At 41.4% G+C, this 20,529-nt stretch overlaps 1 protein-coding gene across 2 annotated transcripts in view; it reads left to right on the forward strand.

The window, feature by feature from the left end:
* ITGA4 (integrin subunit alpha 4) overlaps positions 451-20,529 on the forward strand; it is a 99,182-nt gene continuing 79,103 nt past the window's right edge. For both annotated transcript variants that reach the window (XR_001919766.1, XM_013968519.2), the window contains exons 1-2: positions 451-943; positions 1,281-1,402. Coding sequence is in view for 1 of the 2 variants with exons in the window: in XM_013968519.2 (XP_013823973.2) it covers positions 747-943; positions 1,281-1,402 (319 nt within the window). In the remaining variant the exon portion in view is untranslated. The remainder of the gene's footprint in view (positions 944-1,280; positions 1,403-20,529) is intronic.

A 20,529-nucleotide genomic window follows, 5' to 3' on the forward strand; every position in this document is an offset into this window, starting at 1 on the left:
TAAATACCATAACGTCTTTTTCACCAAAATGTATCTTGGGCGCCTTCAGGGAGTGTTCTGCGTGTGTGTGTGGCTCCCTGGTTAGTTTGTCTAGTGGTTGCTTATTAACCCCCCACCCCCCAAACCAGGTGTAGTGCTGAATTAGCAACGAAGGTTCAGGGCAGTTCCTTCGCAGTCCATGCGGTGCCCAGGTTTGTGGCTGGCCTCTGGGCCACACCGTGCAGGAGCCTCAGCGCTCATAGTGGGCGCGCGCGGTCGGCAGGATTGAGGCCCCCACCGCGGTTAAGGCGAAGCCCTGGCCCCGTCCAGCTCAACTCCTGCAGTGCCGGGAGGCCCGGCCTGGGCGCGCGCTGCGCAGCCAAGGTCCCCTAGCGCCCCCTACAGTCACGCGTGCCGGGAGTCAGCGCTGGGTCCTGCGACTCCGCACCACGCCCGGCACCCCACCCAGAGGCCCGCGCCCCGGGGCTCACGATCACCGCACCGCCCGGCCGCAGAAACCGGCGTGGGGATCTGCGGGCGCGTCCTATCCCTTGCCATCTCGGATTGCTCCGCCCGCCGCAGCCCGACTTCCCCTCCCTCTCTGGGTCCCTGCCCTCCTCCCTCTCTTCTTCCCTCCCGCCCTCCGGCGCCGGACACGCTGAGCCTCTTCTCTCGGGGCGCCCTTCCCCTCGGCCAGCCGTCGCATCCCGCGCAGCTTTGGGACGGAGAGTGGCGGTTGAGTGTTGAATGTTCCGCTCCGAGAGCTCATGGCTGTGGAAGCGAGGCGAGGGCCGGGCCCCCGAGGGGCCGCCGTCTGGGAGGCGGTGATGTTTCTGTTGTGCTCGGGAGTCCCGACCGGGCGCCCCTACAACGTGGACACGGAGAGTGCGCTGCTCTACAAGGGACCCCCCAACACCCTGTTTGGCTACTCGGTGGTGCTGCACAGCCACGGGGAGAACCGATGGTGAGTAGGGTCGGACGCGGGAGCCTTTGGCATCTCAGAGCAGCTAGCAAAAAGCGCCTCAGGGATTCCCTGCCTGATTCAAACTTTCCTGCCTCTAGAGAAGGCAGGAGGGAACCCAGCTCGCTGGAGAAGCGCTTGGGAAACGAACTCGTTTGGGGTGGCAGCAGCCGGGGTGCGTTCTGGCGCCAGGCCCTGAAGTTTGGGGTGGCGGGTTGAGTGCTGGGGTGGTGGGCGGAGGCAGAGGCGGCGGGAGCGGCCCGGCTGCCTCTGGGGAGACCCGGGGTTTAGTGGGCAGCAAGGCTAACATCTGCACCCACGTGCGCGTTTCTCTTCTTAGGCTCGTAGTCGGGGCGCCCACTGCCAACTGGCTCTCCAACACTTCAGTGGTCAAACCTGGGGCTATTTACAGATGCAAGATTGGGAAGAATCCAGCCAGGACCTGTGAACAGCTCCAGCTAGGTGAGTGGGATCTGGGGACGGGAGCTAGTAAGCCCTCACCCCACTCCTGTGGACTCCACGGCGGACAAGTCCTGGAAGAAACTCGTATTGCCTATTCTCATTTAAAGGGGATGATTTTCACTGTTAACTCAACACCACGTTCCCTTCTTAACATAAAAGAGGTCTCCTTTCTGTCAGTGTTTTTCTCCCTTTTGCTTATGACAGTGATTGCAGTATTCTGACAAAACTACCTAGAAGGAAAATTTCTTACACCTCCTTAGACCTTCTCTTGACCTCTCTCTCTCCCCCTCCTCCTGCCCCCACCCCCCATGTGTAAAACACATCTTAAAATCTCTCAGCACATTAATGACAGGATCCAGAGAAGCCAAGACTTGAGAATTTTATTTCCATCTTAAAACACATCTTAAAATCTCTCAGCACATTAATGACAGGATCCAGCGAAGCCAAGACTTGAGAATTTTATTTCTATCTTTGACCTACCAACCTTGTTAAAGAACAGGCTAAGGGGCAGATCAGGAATAGCAGTTGGAATTGATCCCATACCCTGTCATTTAGCCTAAGGACTTAAAAAGAAAATAATCTAGTTTTACTTAAGATATGAAATATAAAAGGAGAGCACAAGAAAAAATTGGCATCTCCACCGTTAATAGAAGTATTAATAAAAGGAGGTTTAATGTATAATTATTAATTTTTCTCTTCAAAGACTCTTGATTTCTTAATGTCTCTTCTTAGATTTGTGACAATTTGAAAAATGCATTCTGAAGAAAATTCATGTTTCAAAGTCAACAGCAAATTTGCTTTGCACAGACACATGGGGGAAGAAAGGGGAACTAATATTAATTCAGACCCTATATTGCTTCAAACATTGTTAGGAACTGCCCTATATGTTGCTTCTTTTCCAGAAAACAACACTGGGCCATTGGTGGCATTGTTCTTACTTTACATGTGAGGACTCTTTACATGTGGTTCAGAGTGTTGCAAGGGCATTTTCTAAAGTTACTCAGCTAGTGAGTGGAAGATGGGACTGCAAGTCAAAGTCAGGCCTCAGTTCAGTTCAGTCACTCAGTCGTGTCCAACTCTTTGTGACCCCATGGACTGCAGCGCACCAGGCTTCCCTGTCTATTACCAACTCCTAGAGCTTGCTCACACTCATGTCCATCCAGTTGGTGAGGCCATCCAACCATTTCATCCTCTGTTGTCCCCTTTTCCTCCAGCCTACAACCTTTCCCAGGATCAGGGTCTTTTCCAGTGAGTCAGTTCTTCACATCAGGTGGCCAAAGTATTGGAGTTTCAGCTTCAGCATCAGTCCTTCCAAAGAATATTCAGAACTGATTTCCTTTAGGATTCACTGGCTTGATCTTCTTGCTGTCCAAGGGACTCTCAAGAGTCTTCTCCAACACCACAGTTCAAAAGCAGCAATTCTTCAGTGCTCAGCTTTCTTTATACTCCAACTCTCACATCCATACATGACTGCTGGAAAAGGCCTGCTTGGGTCCAAAGTCCAAGCCATTTCCAGTCACGTATACATCTTCAATGCAAATAAAATTCACTGAAGAGTCTGACATAGTGTCTGCTGAGCTGATGAGTTACCTGTGAATGGTGAATAAATGGTTATACTTAGTATCTTTTTTCTATTTATCTTTATTATCCATGGGTTTTGGGGATAAGTTAATCACTGCATCTTTAATACCCTCTCCCCTTTTTTTACATAGTAGTCTTTGCTTTTTCTCAAACTGGAATACTTCTTCCCTTCATTGACAGTAAATTCAAATACAATATGCACATAATGGAATTTTATTTTTGACTCAGAGAGCATTTATAAGAGTTTAGGAGTGGTCTGCACTGCATAGAGTAAGTCCCACTCTCTTATTAAGCATCTTCCATCCCAAAAGGCAGACTAGGAAAGCATAACACATTCACAGACCTATGCATTTGGAATAACTCTGCAAAGCATAATTGTCTTTTCCTAAGAGACTTGAGGGATGAAGAATTAGGGAGCAGAGCAGACAGCTTTGATCTGCCAGAGGATCTTGACAAGGTCTCGGGAGGGAAATGTTTTATTTTGCTGTCCTGCCATAGTTTCCTGATTCATGACATTACAGCCACTGGTATTTATCCCCTACTTCCTGTCTGGAATGGCACTGGATCTATTTCTAGATGTCTGTATTTAACTGGAAAGATCCGGTCACAATATTGTATTAAAATTTAGGATAATAAAAAATAATCTGTCAAAATTTTAGGAAAGCCTAAATTCTCTGGACACATGGAACATAGGAAGTGACTACAGAAATATCCATGGAGAAATGTGTGCCTGGTAGATGTACAGCAAGCATGCATTAAATAAAGATTTATTGGGTGGATAAATGAATAAAGCAAAGTGAAAGCTTGATTGTTACCAACCTGATTGGTGAATAAGAGAATTAACTAGAAATGATAAGTCAAAGGGATATTTTCAACTTTAAGATTTTTGATCAATAAAAAAGGTATTTACTGAGATGAAAGGCAGACGACAAGATTTCTAGTCAGTCAACTGGTAGAAACACTGATGGCTATAGTAATAGAACATTTGCACATCTTTGAACATTTGCAAAAGAGTTGACTGAAATTACTTCTCATATAACATTTTAAACAATGCATCCTCCTTATATGAAGAAATGATACATTTCAATTCAGAGCAATCTCAGAAGTAACTTGAAGCTGTAAAATAAGGGATTGAGGATAACGCCTAGAAAGTGAACACTAGAAACTATAAACTGGTAACTAAAGGCTTTTTAAAATTCTCAGGTTTGTAGATTATGTAGTATTCTTTATGAAGAATTGTCAAGGAAAAAATACACACACACAATCATCTGTATAAGATGGTTTTAGTTGTCCTGTCTCAAATGTATGGACAATGCTTAGCTCACTATCTTACGTTTAACTGACATTCAAAAAATATTAGTTTATTATAAGCATTGCCACGATGAATATTGGGGTACATGTGTCTGGGTTTGCATTCCCACCAACAGTGTAAGAATATTGTAAAGTAATTAGCCTCCAATTAAAATAAATAAATTTATATTAAAAATATATTAGTTTATTTTTATCTTTGTTTTCTACTTAAATCTATATCTGCATGTTATCTGTTATAGGCATGGTGAGGTTATAAATACAATTAATAGATGAAACCAAAAGTTAAAATGTATAAATGAAAAGATAACAGTTGAAACACAGTGAAAAAATATTTTTTTGTTGGCTCAACCAGAAATATCTTATAATAACTAAATATTGAGCTATGATATCCATGTCATAGGATGTTTTCTTTCATTCATGTCCTGATTTGCTATCAAGGAGATGAAGTTGAAAGATCCCTTAAAATAACGCTCATCTCCTATACAATTCAAAGTGCTGTATACATGGACTAGTTTTCAGGTCTAAGATTTTCAAAGTTTCATTCAGATAGATTCCTTCCTTTAAAAGAGGACGTCAATACCCTTCCCCCTACCTCCTAACCCCCCTTCTCTGTTGTGCATAAAATTGTCCCATATTGTGGTATGTTCAGTGTAGTCATAATCAGAAGTGAGCAGCAAATGCCTGTTTATCTTGAATGTTCAGGGGATGAGATGTTGAGAGTCAGGTACCCCTTTTAGTGAAGTGAATTGACTGTAGAAGAGACGTATTTCTTCTTGCGTGCAGACAGGCTCCTTCCACCTCCCTGCCTACCTAAGAGGTATTTTCCTGCTCACTTCCTTGGTACTGCCCTCTGTGAACCAGAGGAAGGTAGTCTGCCTATAGGAGGTCTGAATCGAAACTTGTCCGTGAAGACTCTGTGTCTGGGGAGGCCATAGTGATATCCAGTTTCAGTTGGTTTTCTACCCAGGTGCTCTGCATCCTTGCTAGGTTTTTTTAAAAGGAAACTTTGAACACGGTTGCTAAATTAAGGCATTACAAGTAATGACTTTGTTAATGTATTTAATGATAGTCCATTCATGGTCACCAATATTTGAAGGGAGAAGATAATAAAATATGTAAATGACTGTAAAATTGTATTAAAAAGATTGTCTTTATTTCATCTTTCAAAAGACGTACTCTCTAGATCTTTCATTACTTTTAACTTGCTGCCAATAGCTTTATACGGATAGCTCCTAATAGCATTATACATGTGTGTTTGTATGCACATACAGACTTGAACAAATGCGCACTTGTCTGGATAATAAAGGTTATAATTTTGTTATATAATATACATGAAATGTATACAAAATACATAAAATTATATAATTATTGTCTAATATAGGAGCCACAAGCTACACATGGCTATTGAGTACATGAAATGTGGCTAATTTGTAGTGAGAGGTCCTATAATACAGATTACATCTGGGTATTGAAGACTTAGTACCAAAAAATTCATACATGTATATATATATAAAATCTCTTGATTTTTTAGGTATTGACCATATGTTGAAATAAATAGTTTGAAGTTAATATCAATTAATATTTAAATGAGAATATTTTAGATGTATTAGGTTAAAGAAAATATTAACATTAAGTTTGCTTATTTCTTGTTACTTTTTAATGTGACTCGTGTAAAAATTATTTCATATGTAACTTACATTATGTTTCTATTGGAGAGCACTGTTTGAGAAAAACTTAACTTCCCTATGTAAAATAACACTGACTTTTTAGCAAGTGCTTTCCCAATGTCTATATGTAAAATAAATAGGATTTTCACTTTTCTAGATCAATGTTGTATAATTACTAGACCTTGAAGCTCCCTTCTTGTCCCTCTTTTTCTTACTAGAGAGAACAATGGTTTATTACAAGTTAGTCATCATTATTTCCCTTCAGATTTCTTTCTGGAAATTATATAACCTCTTTGGAAGAGGTTAAGTTAATTAGCATCTGTGTCATTTGACTAATGATTACTTCATTCTCACTTCTGCCTGATTTGTAGGAATTATTAGCTTAACATTAAAAGACAGACCACTCACTGTTGAAACATCAAATATATTCTTGATAACTTTTCTTTCTTATTTGCAATACTCTTTAAATTGTAGCTTACGAAGCTGATGTTGACACAGACTGGTCATTTTGAAAAATCATCATTGAACAGAGGTTTGTTATGCTAATTATGCACAACATTAAGACAGAGAGATTCGTAAACTATCATATTAAAAGAATTAAGTTTCCTGATTTCCAATAATTTCCCAGACTCCACCTCTGAAAGAATGGCTTCCACCTGGTTTGAGAGATGAGGTTTTCTAAAATGCATTTTATTTATTGCCAAAAGTTTACTTGACCACTGGGTGATATTTCTAATGGCTAAAAAATATCTCCCCTTGGTCACAGTTCTTGGGCCAAGTATGGTGATCCATTGTGCCTGTGGGTCATTGGTTCATTTGGTCATTTCCTGAGGGATGCCTAAGTGCTGGAACCTGGGCTTACAAAAGAAACACGGCCCTTGCCTCAAGAGGTTTGCAGTCTATAGTTTAGTCGCTCAGTCATGTCCGACTCTTTGCAACCCCATGGACTGCAGCCTACCAGGCTCCTCCGTCCATGGGATTTTCTAGGCAAGAGTACTGGAGTGGGGTGCCATTTCCTTCTCCAGGGGATCTTCCCAACCCAGGGATCGAACCCAGGTCTCCTGCATTCCAGGCAGATGCTTCAACCTCTGAGCCACCAGGGAAGCAGTCTATAGGTTGGGTTATTATAGGAAAGTATGGTGAAAAAATCTAATCTAGTTAGGAGAATAAGGTGATGTCTTCCTAAGGAATTCTCGTGGAAAACTGAGGGAAAAAAATCAGTTATCTCAGAGGAAGAGGTTATGGGAAAGGGTGCTGGACAGAGCAAAGTGTGTTTGAGCACCCTGAGGTCTTTGAGAGGGTGATATCTTTGGATGGAAAGAAAAGAGCATACAGTTGAACTGTGGCATGTGAAGCGGTGTAGATTAGAGAAGCGAGCAGGGATTATTATGTTACAACTTGGTGAATTCTCCGGCAGCTGCAGAAGCACTGGCTGTCAGCATGCTCTTTTGCGGTCACACACTCTTCCTCCGCATGTGCACAGTGCAGTGGAGGCTGGGGCTGGGTGTTGGGCTGGGGGGCACAGATGCACAGAGGGAGGTGTTGGCTCCAGCGGGCATGGTAGTGCTGAGCAGTGACAGAGGCAGGGTCTGATGCAGACCCACAGGAAACTACAGGGGCCCCGGCTGTTAGTGTGCTCTTCCCGGATGTGTGCACAGCAGTGAAGCGGGATGATGGGCAGCAGGCTGGTGACCTGCAGGCTCACAGCTGCACGGCCGAACCTTGAGCGTGGGCCTGAGTGTGACATCAGCTGCTGGGGTGGAGGCAGGCGTCATGTACTTTGGCTTTGGTGGGTACAAGGAGGAGCTCAGTTGGCTAGCCTCTCACACCAGGGTAGCCACAGAGGCCTGGGCTGGCTGTTAGGCTGGTTCCTGGGCTCCTCAAGGACAGGGAAAAGGGAGTATGGCAGAACCCAGGTATCAGTGAACACTAATACGTGTGGGACAAGAGCTAGCAAGATCTGCAGGAGGTCCACGGTGTCTCTCCTGGCCGTTGATTTAGTCAGTGGTGAAATCTGCTGTTTGTCTGCAGAGCAGGTCTCTGTGACCTGGACTTTGTAATTAGTAAATGAGAGAGATGAACGGGAAGAAGATTTCAAAGATGTTACCCACGGTTCTGACTTGGGCTGTTGGACAGATGATGGTGCTATGTCCCGTGAGATGTAAAAATAGATACCTGGTAATCAGTTGGATGTATGGGCCTGGCAGGCAGGAGAGGTCTATATAGGCAGTTCAGAGTTGAAGGTAATTGGCATAGAAATGGCAATCAAAGCCATGCAAGTTAATGAGTTTAACCTAGGAACGTTCTAGGTTAAATGGATCACTGGACCCAGAAGAGATCCCATAGGACTCCTGCCATTTGAGAAGCAGCTTGAACAATATTGGTCAACTCTAGCTGCAACCTAGCTTCTTCTGCCAAGCTTTAAGAAGCCCAGTGCCGGTGGCCTTCTCCTAAACTAATAAACTCTCTGGGAGTGGGTCTAGCTAGGTTAGATATTGTGATTTATAGTAAGAATATATATTTGGTCTTCAACCCCATTTCTGGCACAGTGATCCTAGAACCCTTGGAGTTTTCTAGAGTGATAAATATGTCTTTTGTTAGGTTAATGACCATCGCCATGGAAAAGAAATGCAAAAAAGCAAAATGGCTGTCTGGGGAGGCCTTACAAATAGCTGTGAAAAGAAAATAAGCAAAAAGCAAAGGAGAAAAGGAAAGATATAAGCATCTGAATGCAGAGTTCCAGAGAATAGCAAGAAGAGATAAGAAAGCCTTCTTCAGCGATCAATGCAAAGAAATAGAGGAAAAGAACAGAATGGGAAAGACTAGAGATATCTTCAAGAAAATTAGAGATACCAAGGGAACATTTCATGCAAAGATGGGCTCGATAAAGGACAGAAATGGTATGGACCTAACAGAAGTAGAAGATATTAAGAAGAGGTGGCAAGAATACACAGAAGAACTGTACAGAAAAGATCTTCATGACCCAGATAATCACGATGGTGTGATCACTCATCTAGAGCCAGACATCCTGGAATGTGAAGTCAAGTGGGCCTTAGAAGCATCACTAGGAACAAAGATAGTGGAGGTGATGGAATTCCAGTTGAGCTGTTTCGAATCCTGAAAGATGATGCTGTGAAAGTGCTGCACTCAATATGCCAGCAAATTTGGAAAACTCAGCAGTGGCCACAGGACTGGAAAAGGTCAGTTTTCATTCCAATCCCAAAGAAAGGCAATGCCAAAGAATGCTCAAACTACTGAACAATTGCACTCATCTCACACGCTAGTAAAGTAATGCTCAAAATGCTCAAAGCCAGGCTTCAGCAATACGTGAACTGTGAACTTCCTGATGTTCAAGCTGGTTTTAGAAAAGGCGGAGGAGCCAGAGATCAAATTGCCAACATCCGCTGGATCATCAAAAAAGCAAGAGAGTTCCAGAAAAACATCTCTTTCTGCTTTACTGACTATGCCAAAGCCTTTGACTGTGTGGATCACAGTAAACTGTGGAAAATTCTGAAAGAGGTGGGAATACCAGACCACCTGACCTGCCTCTTGAGAAATCTGTATGCAGGTCAGGAAGCAACAGTTAGAACTGACATGGAACAATAGACTGGTTTCAAATAAGAAAAGGAGTACGTCAAGGCTGTATATTGTCACCCTGCTTATTTAACTTATATGCAGAGTACATCATGAGAAATGCTGGGCTGGAAGAAACACAAGCTGGAATCAAGATTGCCGGAAGAAATATCAATAACCTCAGATATGCAGATGACACCACCCTTATGGCAGAAAGTGAAGAGGAACTAAAAAGCCTCTTGATGAAAGTGAAAAAGGAGAGTGAAAAAGTTGGCTTTAAGCTCAACATTCAGAAAATGAAGATCATGGCATCCGGTCCCATCACTTCATGGGAAATAGATGGGGAAACAGTGGAAACTGTCAGACTTTATTTTTTGGGGCTCCAAAATCACTGCAGATGGTGACTGCAGCCATGAAATTAAAAGACGCTTACTCCTTGCAAGAAAAGTTATGACCATCCTAGATAGCATATTCAAAAGCAGAGACATTAGTTTGCCCACTAAGGTCCGTCTAGTCAAGGCTATGGTTTTTCCAGTGGTCATGTAAAGAGTTGGACTGTGAAGAAGGCTGAGCACCGAGGAATTGATGCTTTTACACTGTGGTGTTGGAGAAGACTCTTGAGAGTCCCTTGGACTGTAAGGAGATCCAACCAGTCCATTCTGAAGGAGATTAGCCCTAGGATTTCTTTGGAAGGAATGATGCTAAAGCTGAAACTCCAGTACTGTGGCTACCTCATGCGAAGAGTTGACTCATTGGAAAAGACTTTGATGGTGGGAGGGATTGGGGGCAGGAGGAGAAGGGGACGACCAAGGATGAGATGGCTGGATGGCATTACTGACTCGATGGACGTGAGTCTGAGTGAACTCCGGGAGTTGGTGATGGAGAGGAAGGCCTGGCGTGCTGCGATTCATGGGGTCGCAAAGAATAGGACATGACTGAGCAACTGAACTGAACTGATCCTAGAACCCTTGGAGTTTTCTAGAGTGATAGATATGTCTTTTGTTAGGTTAATGAGGTGACTTTAGGACCAAAGGATGTGACTGGTTGCCAGTAGAGCACACTGTATAATCAGAGGATTGGAACTTTCATACCTACCCCCCTGACACCAGCAGGAGAAGAGGGCTGGAGGCTGAACCAGTTGCCAATGGCCAACGATTTAATCACTCATGGCTATGCAATGAAACCTATAAAAGCCCAAAGGACAGGACTTGTGAACATGTCGGGCTTTAGGACTAGCCGTGCATTCAGAGAGGGCCTGGGAGCTCCCTTCATGTTTCCCATGTCTTGCCCTGTGTGTCTCTTCCATCCAGCTGTTCCTAAGTTACTGCTTTTATCATAAACTGATAATCTAGTGAGTAAAATGGTTCTCTTGAGTTCTGTGAACCACACTTGCAAATTAATCAAACCAAAGGAAAACACTAATGGAAACTTCAATAGCCAGTGCACTTGAGACTGACATCTGAAATGTGTGCTGGGGGGTGATATGGAAAGAAAATAGTCTTTAAAATATTTCATGTATTGTAAATCAACTGTTAAACATCCTCCCAGTGCATTTTTACCTTTCAGGTTTCTTCTAAAAGTTCCATTACCCATTGAGGAAGTTTTATGTGAATTTATTAAAGGTGCCTAAATTTCCTAGTCCTATAGAAGTGAAGTGAAGTGAAGTGGCTCAGTCGTGTCCGACTCTTTGCAACCCCATAGACTGGGGCATACCAGGCTCCTCTGTCCATGGGATTTTCTAGGCAATAGTACTGGAGTGGATTGCCATTTCCTTCTCCAGGGGATCTTCCCAACCCAGGGCTCGAATCTGGGTCTCCCGCATTGTAGACAGACGCTTTACCGTCTGAGTCCTATAGAAGATAATCACAAATTGCTGGGTGATAGTAAGGTATTTTTCAGTGTTGTTCAGTAATGTACTGTATTTACTTTTTTCTTTTTTTAACCCTTTGGTTTCCTTCACCCATTTCTCCCTCCCTGACTCCACCTCTGGCAGCCACATATCTGTTCTCTCTCTGAGCATTTTTTTTTTTTGGATTCCACATATAAGCGAGATCATAGAGCATTTATCTTTCTCTGATTTAGTTCACTTAGCATAATGTCCTCAGGGTTCAGTCACGTTGTTGCAGACAAGATTACATTCTTTTCTATGGTTGAATGACACCCCATTGCATATATATATATATGCATATGTATATATAAAATACAAACATGCTGGGCATGTTTTTACATATGCATATAACTTCTTATATATACACTGCAGTTCTTCATCCGCTCACTCTTCATTGAACACTTAGGTTATTTCCCATCTTGGCTATTACAGATAATACTACAGTAAATATGGGGGGGTGGTACATTATGCTATTTTTAGTTGTGTTTTCCTTTTCTTTGGATATGTACCCCAAAGCATTGTTGGAATTGTTAGAACTATGGTAGTTCTATTTTTAATTTTTTGAGGAACCTCCATGCTGTTTCCATAGTGGCTGCCCCAATTTACATTCCCACCAACAATGCGCAGCCTTTTTCTCCACACCCTCACTAACATTGGTTATCTCTTGTCTTTTTGATAATAGCCATTCTAACAGGTGTGAGGTGATAGCTCCTTGTGATTTTGATTTGCATTTTCCTGATGATCAGTGATGCTGGGCATGGTTTTATATCATTCTGCTCCATATTTTCTCTCATTCAGTAGGTTGCTTTTTTGTTTTGCTGATGGTTTCCTTTACTGTGCAGAAACTTTGTAGTATGATGTAGTCTCACTTATTTATTTTTGCTTTTGTTGCTTTTGCTTCTGGAGTTAAATTTAAAAAATTAGTACTCAGACCTTTGTCAAGGAGCTTGCAGAACTGAACCCTTAATTGGTGGAATCTGACATTATCTCCAGGTAGATAATATTATAATTACAAGTTGGATTTCAGGACCCTCGCCTAGTCTCAGAGAATTTCTTGGTGGTGGTGTGGAAAAGCTTCACCCACACACATTGGAGTTGTGTGAAGAATCCTTAGTAGGGCATTGGGAGTTTCCAGAGGCCCCCAGATAACTCCAGTGTTCATCCATGGTTAAGAACCATTGGATAAAGAAAAAGAGCCAGAAAAATAGACTGAGGAGGAAAAGCCAAAGGGGTAGCCAGGGATTCAGGTCAATGTGGCATTATGGAAGTTGAAGAATGGGAGAATTTGAGAAGAGGTGAGTGGTTGACATATCAAAAGGGGTCAAGAGGTCAAGCTAGGTAAGAGCCTAGGAGGATTCTTTGGATTTAGAAAGAATTGGTTTGTTAACAACCTTGGAAAGACCTGTTTTAGTGGTAATGCCAGACTTCAGAGGGGTGAGGAGTGAGAAAATATTGGTGCCAGATATCCTTGGGTTCTTCCTTCATTTATTAAATAAATGTTATCCATTACTTATGTTGGTACTTGGAATAGAAAGTTGGCCAAGATGGCTAAAGCCTTCAAAGAACTCAGTTACAGGAATAACAGGTAAACAGATAAGTACTTATGAGAAACGTCGCAAGCATAATGATAGATATGTACAATAGGGAGAAGAAGCTGGATAATGAAAGTATTTTGGAACAACGGACATGAGTAATCGAGTCAGTTCTGGCCAGTTTTGATGAGCACATAGTAGAGTCTCAATGAATGTGAAATAGATGGGTACACTTCTCAGATTTGGGTGGGGTCTTCTGGGATTTGCTGTGTGTTTCAGCAATCCCAGGGATGGGGAGCCTGGTGGGCTGCCGTCTATGGGGTCGCACAGAGTCGGACACAACTGAAGTGACTTAGCTCAGCATTGTTCCCAGAGGTCTAGGCCAGCCTTGCATTCCAGACTCTGCCCACTTACGCTGGACAGTCTAAAGAATACACACTCCTGAGATAGGAAGTCTAGAATGGACTGTCTTTAAAATTGGTGGAATTTTAATTTTAGGAGTAGTTGGCAATATCAAATTAGAACATGGAAGTGGACTTGCAGGGGACAAGACTGGGTTCAGTAATGCTGTGTGTTGGTTCTGATGTCCTCAGTTTATCCCTAAGGATTTTAAACAAATAATTAGTCATCTCTTTCATATAATTTCTATGAAATACTGTAATTCACAATGAATTGTTCAGATATAGTAAGAGTATAGACATAGTTGTCAGATCTCTTTTGCTGGAAATATTTTGTGAAGTGGATTAGACGTGTCCTTTTAAAATTATATTCTAGGTAGAAGTCTCTTGTCAGTATCTACCCTCAGTGAAATCATTCTAGGTCTACCTAACCTCAATGCTATTCTCTGTTCTCTTGGGACCATTTTTTAGTATTTATTAGAATATCATTATTTTGTCTGAAAATCATTGTTGCATTGTCTCTGCAACATCTTATCCCCCCCTTTAAACTTTGAATGAAAAGTTGTCCTCTGTTGTCAGGAACCCCTCATCTCGGTCTGATCCTACACTGACTGGTACAGAATGATGCCATGGACTCCCTGACTGATTTTTACTTTTCTCATATTTTTGAGCTTTATTATCATTCTGACCTCCTCCTCCGTCCTACCCTGTGAATTCCAAAACCAAGCTCAGAACGTCAGTATTGACCAGTGAGCATTAAGTGAGGGCAGGTTTCCCTGGAGTGCTTTTCTGTTCACATTTTTATACTGTTTTTGTTTCAAAGAACAACAGTATCTATAATATTAGTGATACTTTTTCTTTTTTTTTTAATGTATTTTTTTTTAATTTTAAAATCTTTAATTCTTACATGCGTTCCCAAACATGAACCCCCCTCCCACCTCCCTCCCCATAACATCTCTCTGGGTCATCCCCATGCACCAGCTCCAAGCATGCTGTATCCTGCATCAGACATAGACTGGCGATTCAATTCTTACATGATAGTATACATGTTAGAATGTCATTCTCCCAAATCATCCCACCCTCTCCCTCTCCCTCTGAGTCCAAAAGTCCATTATACACATCTGTGTCTCTTTCCCTGTCTTGCATACAGGGTCGTCATTGCCATCTTCCTAAATTCCATATATATGTGTTAGTATACTGTATTGGTGTTTTTCTTTCTGGCTTACTTCACTCTGTATAATCGGCTCCAGTTTCATCCATCTCATCAGAACTAATTCAAATGAATTCTTTTTAACGGCTGAGTAATACTCCATTGTGTATATGTACCACAGCTTTCTTATCCATTCATCTGCTGATGGACATCTAGGTTGATTCCATGTCCTAGCTATTATAAACAGTGCTGCGATGAACATTGGGGTGCATGTGTCTCTTTCAATTCTGGTTTCCTCGGTGTGTATGCCCAGCAGTGGGATTGCTAGGTCATAAGGTAGTTCTATTTGCAATTTTTTAAGGAATCTCCACACTGTTCTCCATAGTGGCTGTACTAGTTTGCATTCCCACCAACAGTGTAGGAGGGTTCCCTTTTCTCCACACCCTCTCCAGCATTTATTGCTTGCAGATTTTTGGATCGCAGACATTCTGACTGGTGTAAAGTGGTACCTCATTGTGGTTTTGATTTGCATTTCTCTAATAATGAGTGATGTTGAGCATCTTTTCATGTGTTTGTTAGCCATCTAGAGGCTACTGTAAAAATAAAACTGAAAACCAGAAGCAGGAAGCTTAAATCCAAAGCCTGAAAACATTAGAGAACTCTTGAATTCAGGGAACATTAAGCAATAGGAGCTCATCAAATGCCTTCATACCTACACCGAAACCAAGCTCCACCCAAGGGCCAACAAGTTCCAAAACAAGACATACCACGCAAATTCTCCAGCAACACAGGAACACTCCCCTGAGCTTCAATATACAGGCAGCTCAAAATTATCCCAAAACTTTTGATGTCTCATAACCCATTACGGGTCACTCCACTGCACTCCAGAGAGAAGAAACCCAGCTCCACCCACCAAAACTCCAACATAAGCCTCCCTAACCAGGAAACCTTGACAAGCCACTGATAGAACCCCACCCAAAGTGAGGAAGCTCCATAATAAAGAGAACTCCACAAATTACCGGAATATAAAAAGGCCACCCCAAACGCAGCAATATAACCAAGATGAAGAGACAGAGGAATACTCAGCAGGTAAAGGAACAGGAGAGTTGCCCACCAAACCAAACAAAAGAGGAAGAAGTAGGGAATCTACCGGAGAAGGAATTCCGAATATTGATAGTGAAAATGATCCAAAATCTTGAAATCAAAATGGAAACACAGATAAATAGCCTAGAGACAAGGATTGAGAAGATGCAAGAAAGGTTTAACAAGGACCTAGAAGAAATAAAAAAGAGTCAAAATATAATGAATAACGCAATAAATGAGATCAGAAACACTCTGGAGGCAATAAATAGTAGAATAACGGAGGCAGAAGATAGGATTAGTGAAATAGAAGATAGAATGGTAGAAATAAATGAATCCGAGAGGAAACAAGAAAAACGAATTAAAAGAAACGAGGACAATCTCAGAGACCTCCAGGACAATATGAAACGCTCCAACATTCGAATTATAGGAGTCCCAGAAGAAGAAGACAGAAAGAAAGATCATGAGAAAATCCTTGAGGAGATAATAGTTGAAAACTTCCCTAAAATGGGGAAGGAAATAATCACCCAAGTCCAAGAAACACAGAGAGTTCCAAATAGGATAAACCCAAGGCGAAACACCCCAAGACACATATTAATCAAATTAACAAAGATCAAACACAAAGAACAAATATTAAAAGCAGCAAGGGAAAAACAACAAATAACACACAAGGGGATTCCCATAAGGATAACAGCTGATCTTTCAATAGAAAGTCTTCAGGCCAGGAGGGAATGGCAAGACATACTTAAAGTGATGAAAGACAATAACCTACAGCCCAGATTACTGTATCCAGCAAGGATCTCATTCAAATACGAAGGAGAAATCAAAAGCTTTACAGACAAGCAAAAGCTGAGAGAATTCAGCACCACCAAACCAGCTCTCCAACAAATTCTAAAGGATATCCTCTAGACAGGAAACATGAAAAGGGTGTATAAACCCGAACCCAAAACAATAAAGTAAATGGTAACGGGATCATACTTATCAATAATCACCTTAAACGTAAATGGGTTGAACGCCCCAACCAAAAGACAAAGACTGGCCGAATGGATACAAAAACAAGACCCCTCTATATGCTGCTTACAAGAGACCCACCTCAAAACAAGGGACACATACAGACTGAAAGTGAAGGGCTGGAAAAAGATATACCACGCAAATAGTGATACTTTTTCAAATGAAATGGTACTTGTGTATTAGTGATGCTATTTCAAATGACTCCTTAAGTCTAAGAGATTAATTGAAAACCATGGAAATAGAGAGTTGTTTTTTCTTATTTTCTAACGTTGGATGTTAAAATATAAGTTATAATGAAATAGAATTAGAATAGGATTATTAATAGTGCCAATACTTGGATTCATTCACTGATTAATGGTGAAGTACTCATAGCAAATCACTGTAAAGTAGTATAGGGTAGTGGATGACAGTGTGGGCTTGACTCTTTCCTTCTCCACTTATAGGTTTAGTGACTTTGGACAAGATGCTTATTCTCCCTTTCTTTCAGCTTCTCCATCTATAAAATTGGGATAATGATAATAATACCCACCTTTAAGGGATATAAGGAAAATTAAATGACTAAATATATATGTTCACATATGTTAAAAGTGTGCCTATTACATGGGAAGCATTTAATAAGTGTTATTTTAATAGTTATTCTAAGACAACGTTCCTTATTTATATTATGCTCAAAGGATATATCAGTTGCTGTACATTTTTCTGCTCTACTTAGTAAAAAGACTTGTATAGGTTTTCTAAAGGAATGTGAAGAAGCTTGGACCCAAGGCACTTGAAGGGAAACCCTTATCTTAGATTCAGGCTCACAAGCAGAATGGTTTTCTAGGGCTCAGAAGTCTAGTGATGACTCAGGATCAACCCAGATTTATACAGTTGCAACCATCAGGCTTGACTCTGCTGCCTGAATGCATTCACCTCTGTGTGGAACTCTTCCTAAATACAACAAAGTAAAATAAATAAAATTATAAAATAAAAACTATAATTAAAATAAAATGACCTAGAAGACTGGAATAGCTGGTTTTTTCAGGCCTCTGATTATAGGAACTGTTCTTATATAAACTGAGCATGGTTATCCATAATTATCAGATTTGTATTACAAAGTCTAAGAGCATGAGACTTACAGATACATCAAGAATTGTTTCTAATTTTGATATTAATTTGATGTTTCGATCCTTGAGTGCCACTAGATGCATTGGTGGAAATGCTCTTGGAAGTTTAGTGCTTTCATGTCCCATGTCTCCTCTGGAACTGGAGTGGTTTACTTTCCATTACTAATTATTGTTTTAGCTGTTAAATTCATGAACATCACTGTTACCTTTTAGAAACATCACCACCACATTTTGTTAGATGTGTGGGAAAAGTACACAGTTTAATATAATAATCATAATCTAGTGGGTTTAGTAATAGTGTTTGATAAGAAATAAAACTGAGAAGGCAATGACTCCCCACTCCAGTACTCTTGCCTGGAAAATCCCATGGATGGAGGAGCCTAGTAGGCTGCAGTCCATGGGGTCGCTAAGAGTGGGGCACAACAGAGCGACTTCACTTTCACTTTTCACTTTCATGCATTGGAGAAGGAAATGGCAACCCAGTCCAGTGTTCTTGCCTGGAGAATCCCAGGGAAGGGGGAGCCTGGTAGGCTGCCGTCTATGGGAACGCACAGAGTCGGACACGACTGAAGTGACTTAGCAGTAAGAAATAAAAACAAGGGGCCCTTTGGCTTACAGAGCTTACGGAATGCTGCTGATCCAACCTCACAGCACCGTGAGCTCCCTCTGCTGGTGTGTCCACATCAATGCAATGTGGGTACACTAGGGAGTGGAAGCCTTTACCACTCATTTATTGAACACCTACTAGGTGCCAGAAAGTCTTGTATGCACAGGCCTACAATTTCTGTAATTTTTATAACCCTCCAATGGTAGGCCTTGTATTCTGGTCATATTTGAATTGGTATGTTTCTTTTAATCCCATAAGTCTTTTCTGTATTCTGTTTCACTCAGTAATTGTTGCTTCTACAAATACAGAAATATTGAATGAATGACGCTTTATAGAACGTAGAAGAAGAGTCATTTGTTTGTCAGGATTATTTGAGAAAAATTTAGAGTGGAAGAGTTTGAAATATATAGGACTAATCTTTCAATAGACTAGAACTTCATGTTAAAAAAAGTAATTGATGGAAGTAAGGTCTTTCACTATTTTTCTAAAACTTGAAAATTATGTCATGTTTTGAAAGGTCAGACCAATATGTGTGTTGTCTTAGTATCCAGAAGACCAGTCTGAGAGCCCCAATCGAATGTCTGAACTGATTAAGCCAGTGACACAGGCAGATAAACACTTGTCACTGCATCCAAAAGTCCCAAGCTGCCCTACCCACAATGTGTCACTCAAGCTGTCAAAAGGCTACAGGAAGACCTTTGAGTCTGGTCTTACCCCTTGCTCATTCCTCAGTGGAAATGCCAAAGTATTGAGAATTGATCTAAACTGAGGAAAAGATCAGGGTAAGATAGGGACCAAGAAAGGGACATTTTTCATGAACCCTAGAAAGTTGACTAGAAACTTTACACATTTTCAGCTGGCAGAAAAGATGAGAAAGTGAAATTTATTCAGATAATTCATACATTTGAAATAATTGTACAGTTCTATTGTATATACTCCAGATTCGTGGAAAGTAACTACTTTGAGGTCTTCAATTACTAAAAGTTTTTAAAAATTCTTTTCCATTATGTTTTAGTGCAAGATATCAAATATAATATCTTGCTCTGTACAGTAGGACCTTATTGTTGGTCTCTTTTATGTATAATAGTTTGTATCTGGATCTGCTGATCCCAATCTCTTAATTTATCCTTCTCCACCTTTTTCTCTTTGGTAACTATGAGTTTGTTTTCTATGTCTATAAGTCTATTTTTGTTTTGTAAATACATTCATTAATATCATATTTTAGATTCTGCATGTACTTGATATATTTTTGTCTGATTTACTTCGCTTGATATGATAATCTCGAGATCCATCCATGTTGCTGCAAATGGCAGTATTTCATTCTAAAATTTCTTATACTTGATTCTAATCTTTTCCATTTACTAGCCACATGAATTTGGGCAAATATCTTTACTTCTTTAAGATTCTATTTCTCTACTTGTGAAATGAGATTGTTAGCACAGTCCTCCATTGCTGCTGTGAGAATTAAATGAATTGAATGTGTATGGTAAGGGCTCACTGACAGTTCAGTTCAGTCGCTCAGTCGTGTCCGACTCTTTGCGACCCCATGAACCGCAGCACGCCAGGCCTCCCTGTCCATCACCAACTCCCGGAGTTCACCCAAACCCCTGTACATTGAGTCGGTGATGCCATCCAACCATCTCATCCTCTGTTGTCCCCATCTCCTCCCGCTCTCAATCTTTCTCAGCATCAGGGTCTTTTCCAATGAGTCAGCTCTTTGCATCAGGTGGCCAAAGTATTGGAATTTCAGCTTCAGCATCAGTCCTTCCAATGAACACCCAGGACTGATCTCCTTTAGGATGGACTGGTTGGATCTCCTTGCAGTCCAAGGGACTCTCAAGAGTCTTTTCCAGCACCACAGTTCAAAAGCATCAATTCTTTGTCACTCAGCTTTCTTTATAGTCCAACTCTCACATCCATACATGACCACTGGAAAAACCATAGCCTTGACTAGGCAGACCTTTGTTGGCAAAGTAAGGTCTCTGCTTTTTAATATGCTGTCTAGGTTGGTCACTGACAGTGATATGCCACAAATATGTTATGGAGAAGGGTATATGCCATGACATATGTGTACCTTAATCATATCTTTAGCTTAATCCTTAAAATAATAATGTCAACATCAACTCATGTTTGCCTGCTTTCTCTGCCGGGCGCTGGCCCAAGCCCTTCACACACCCCTCATTTACTGCCCACAGCCCTTGCAAAATCCCTCTGAGACAGCCA

Source organism: Capra hircus, chromosome 2 (assembly GCF_001704415.2).
Source record: "Capra hircus breed San Clemente chromosome 2, ASM170441v1, whole genome shotgun sequence".
NCBI lineage: Eukaryota > Metazoa > Chordata > Mammalia > Artiodactyla > Bovidae > Capra > Capra hircus.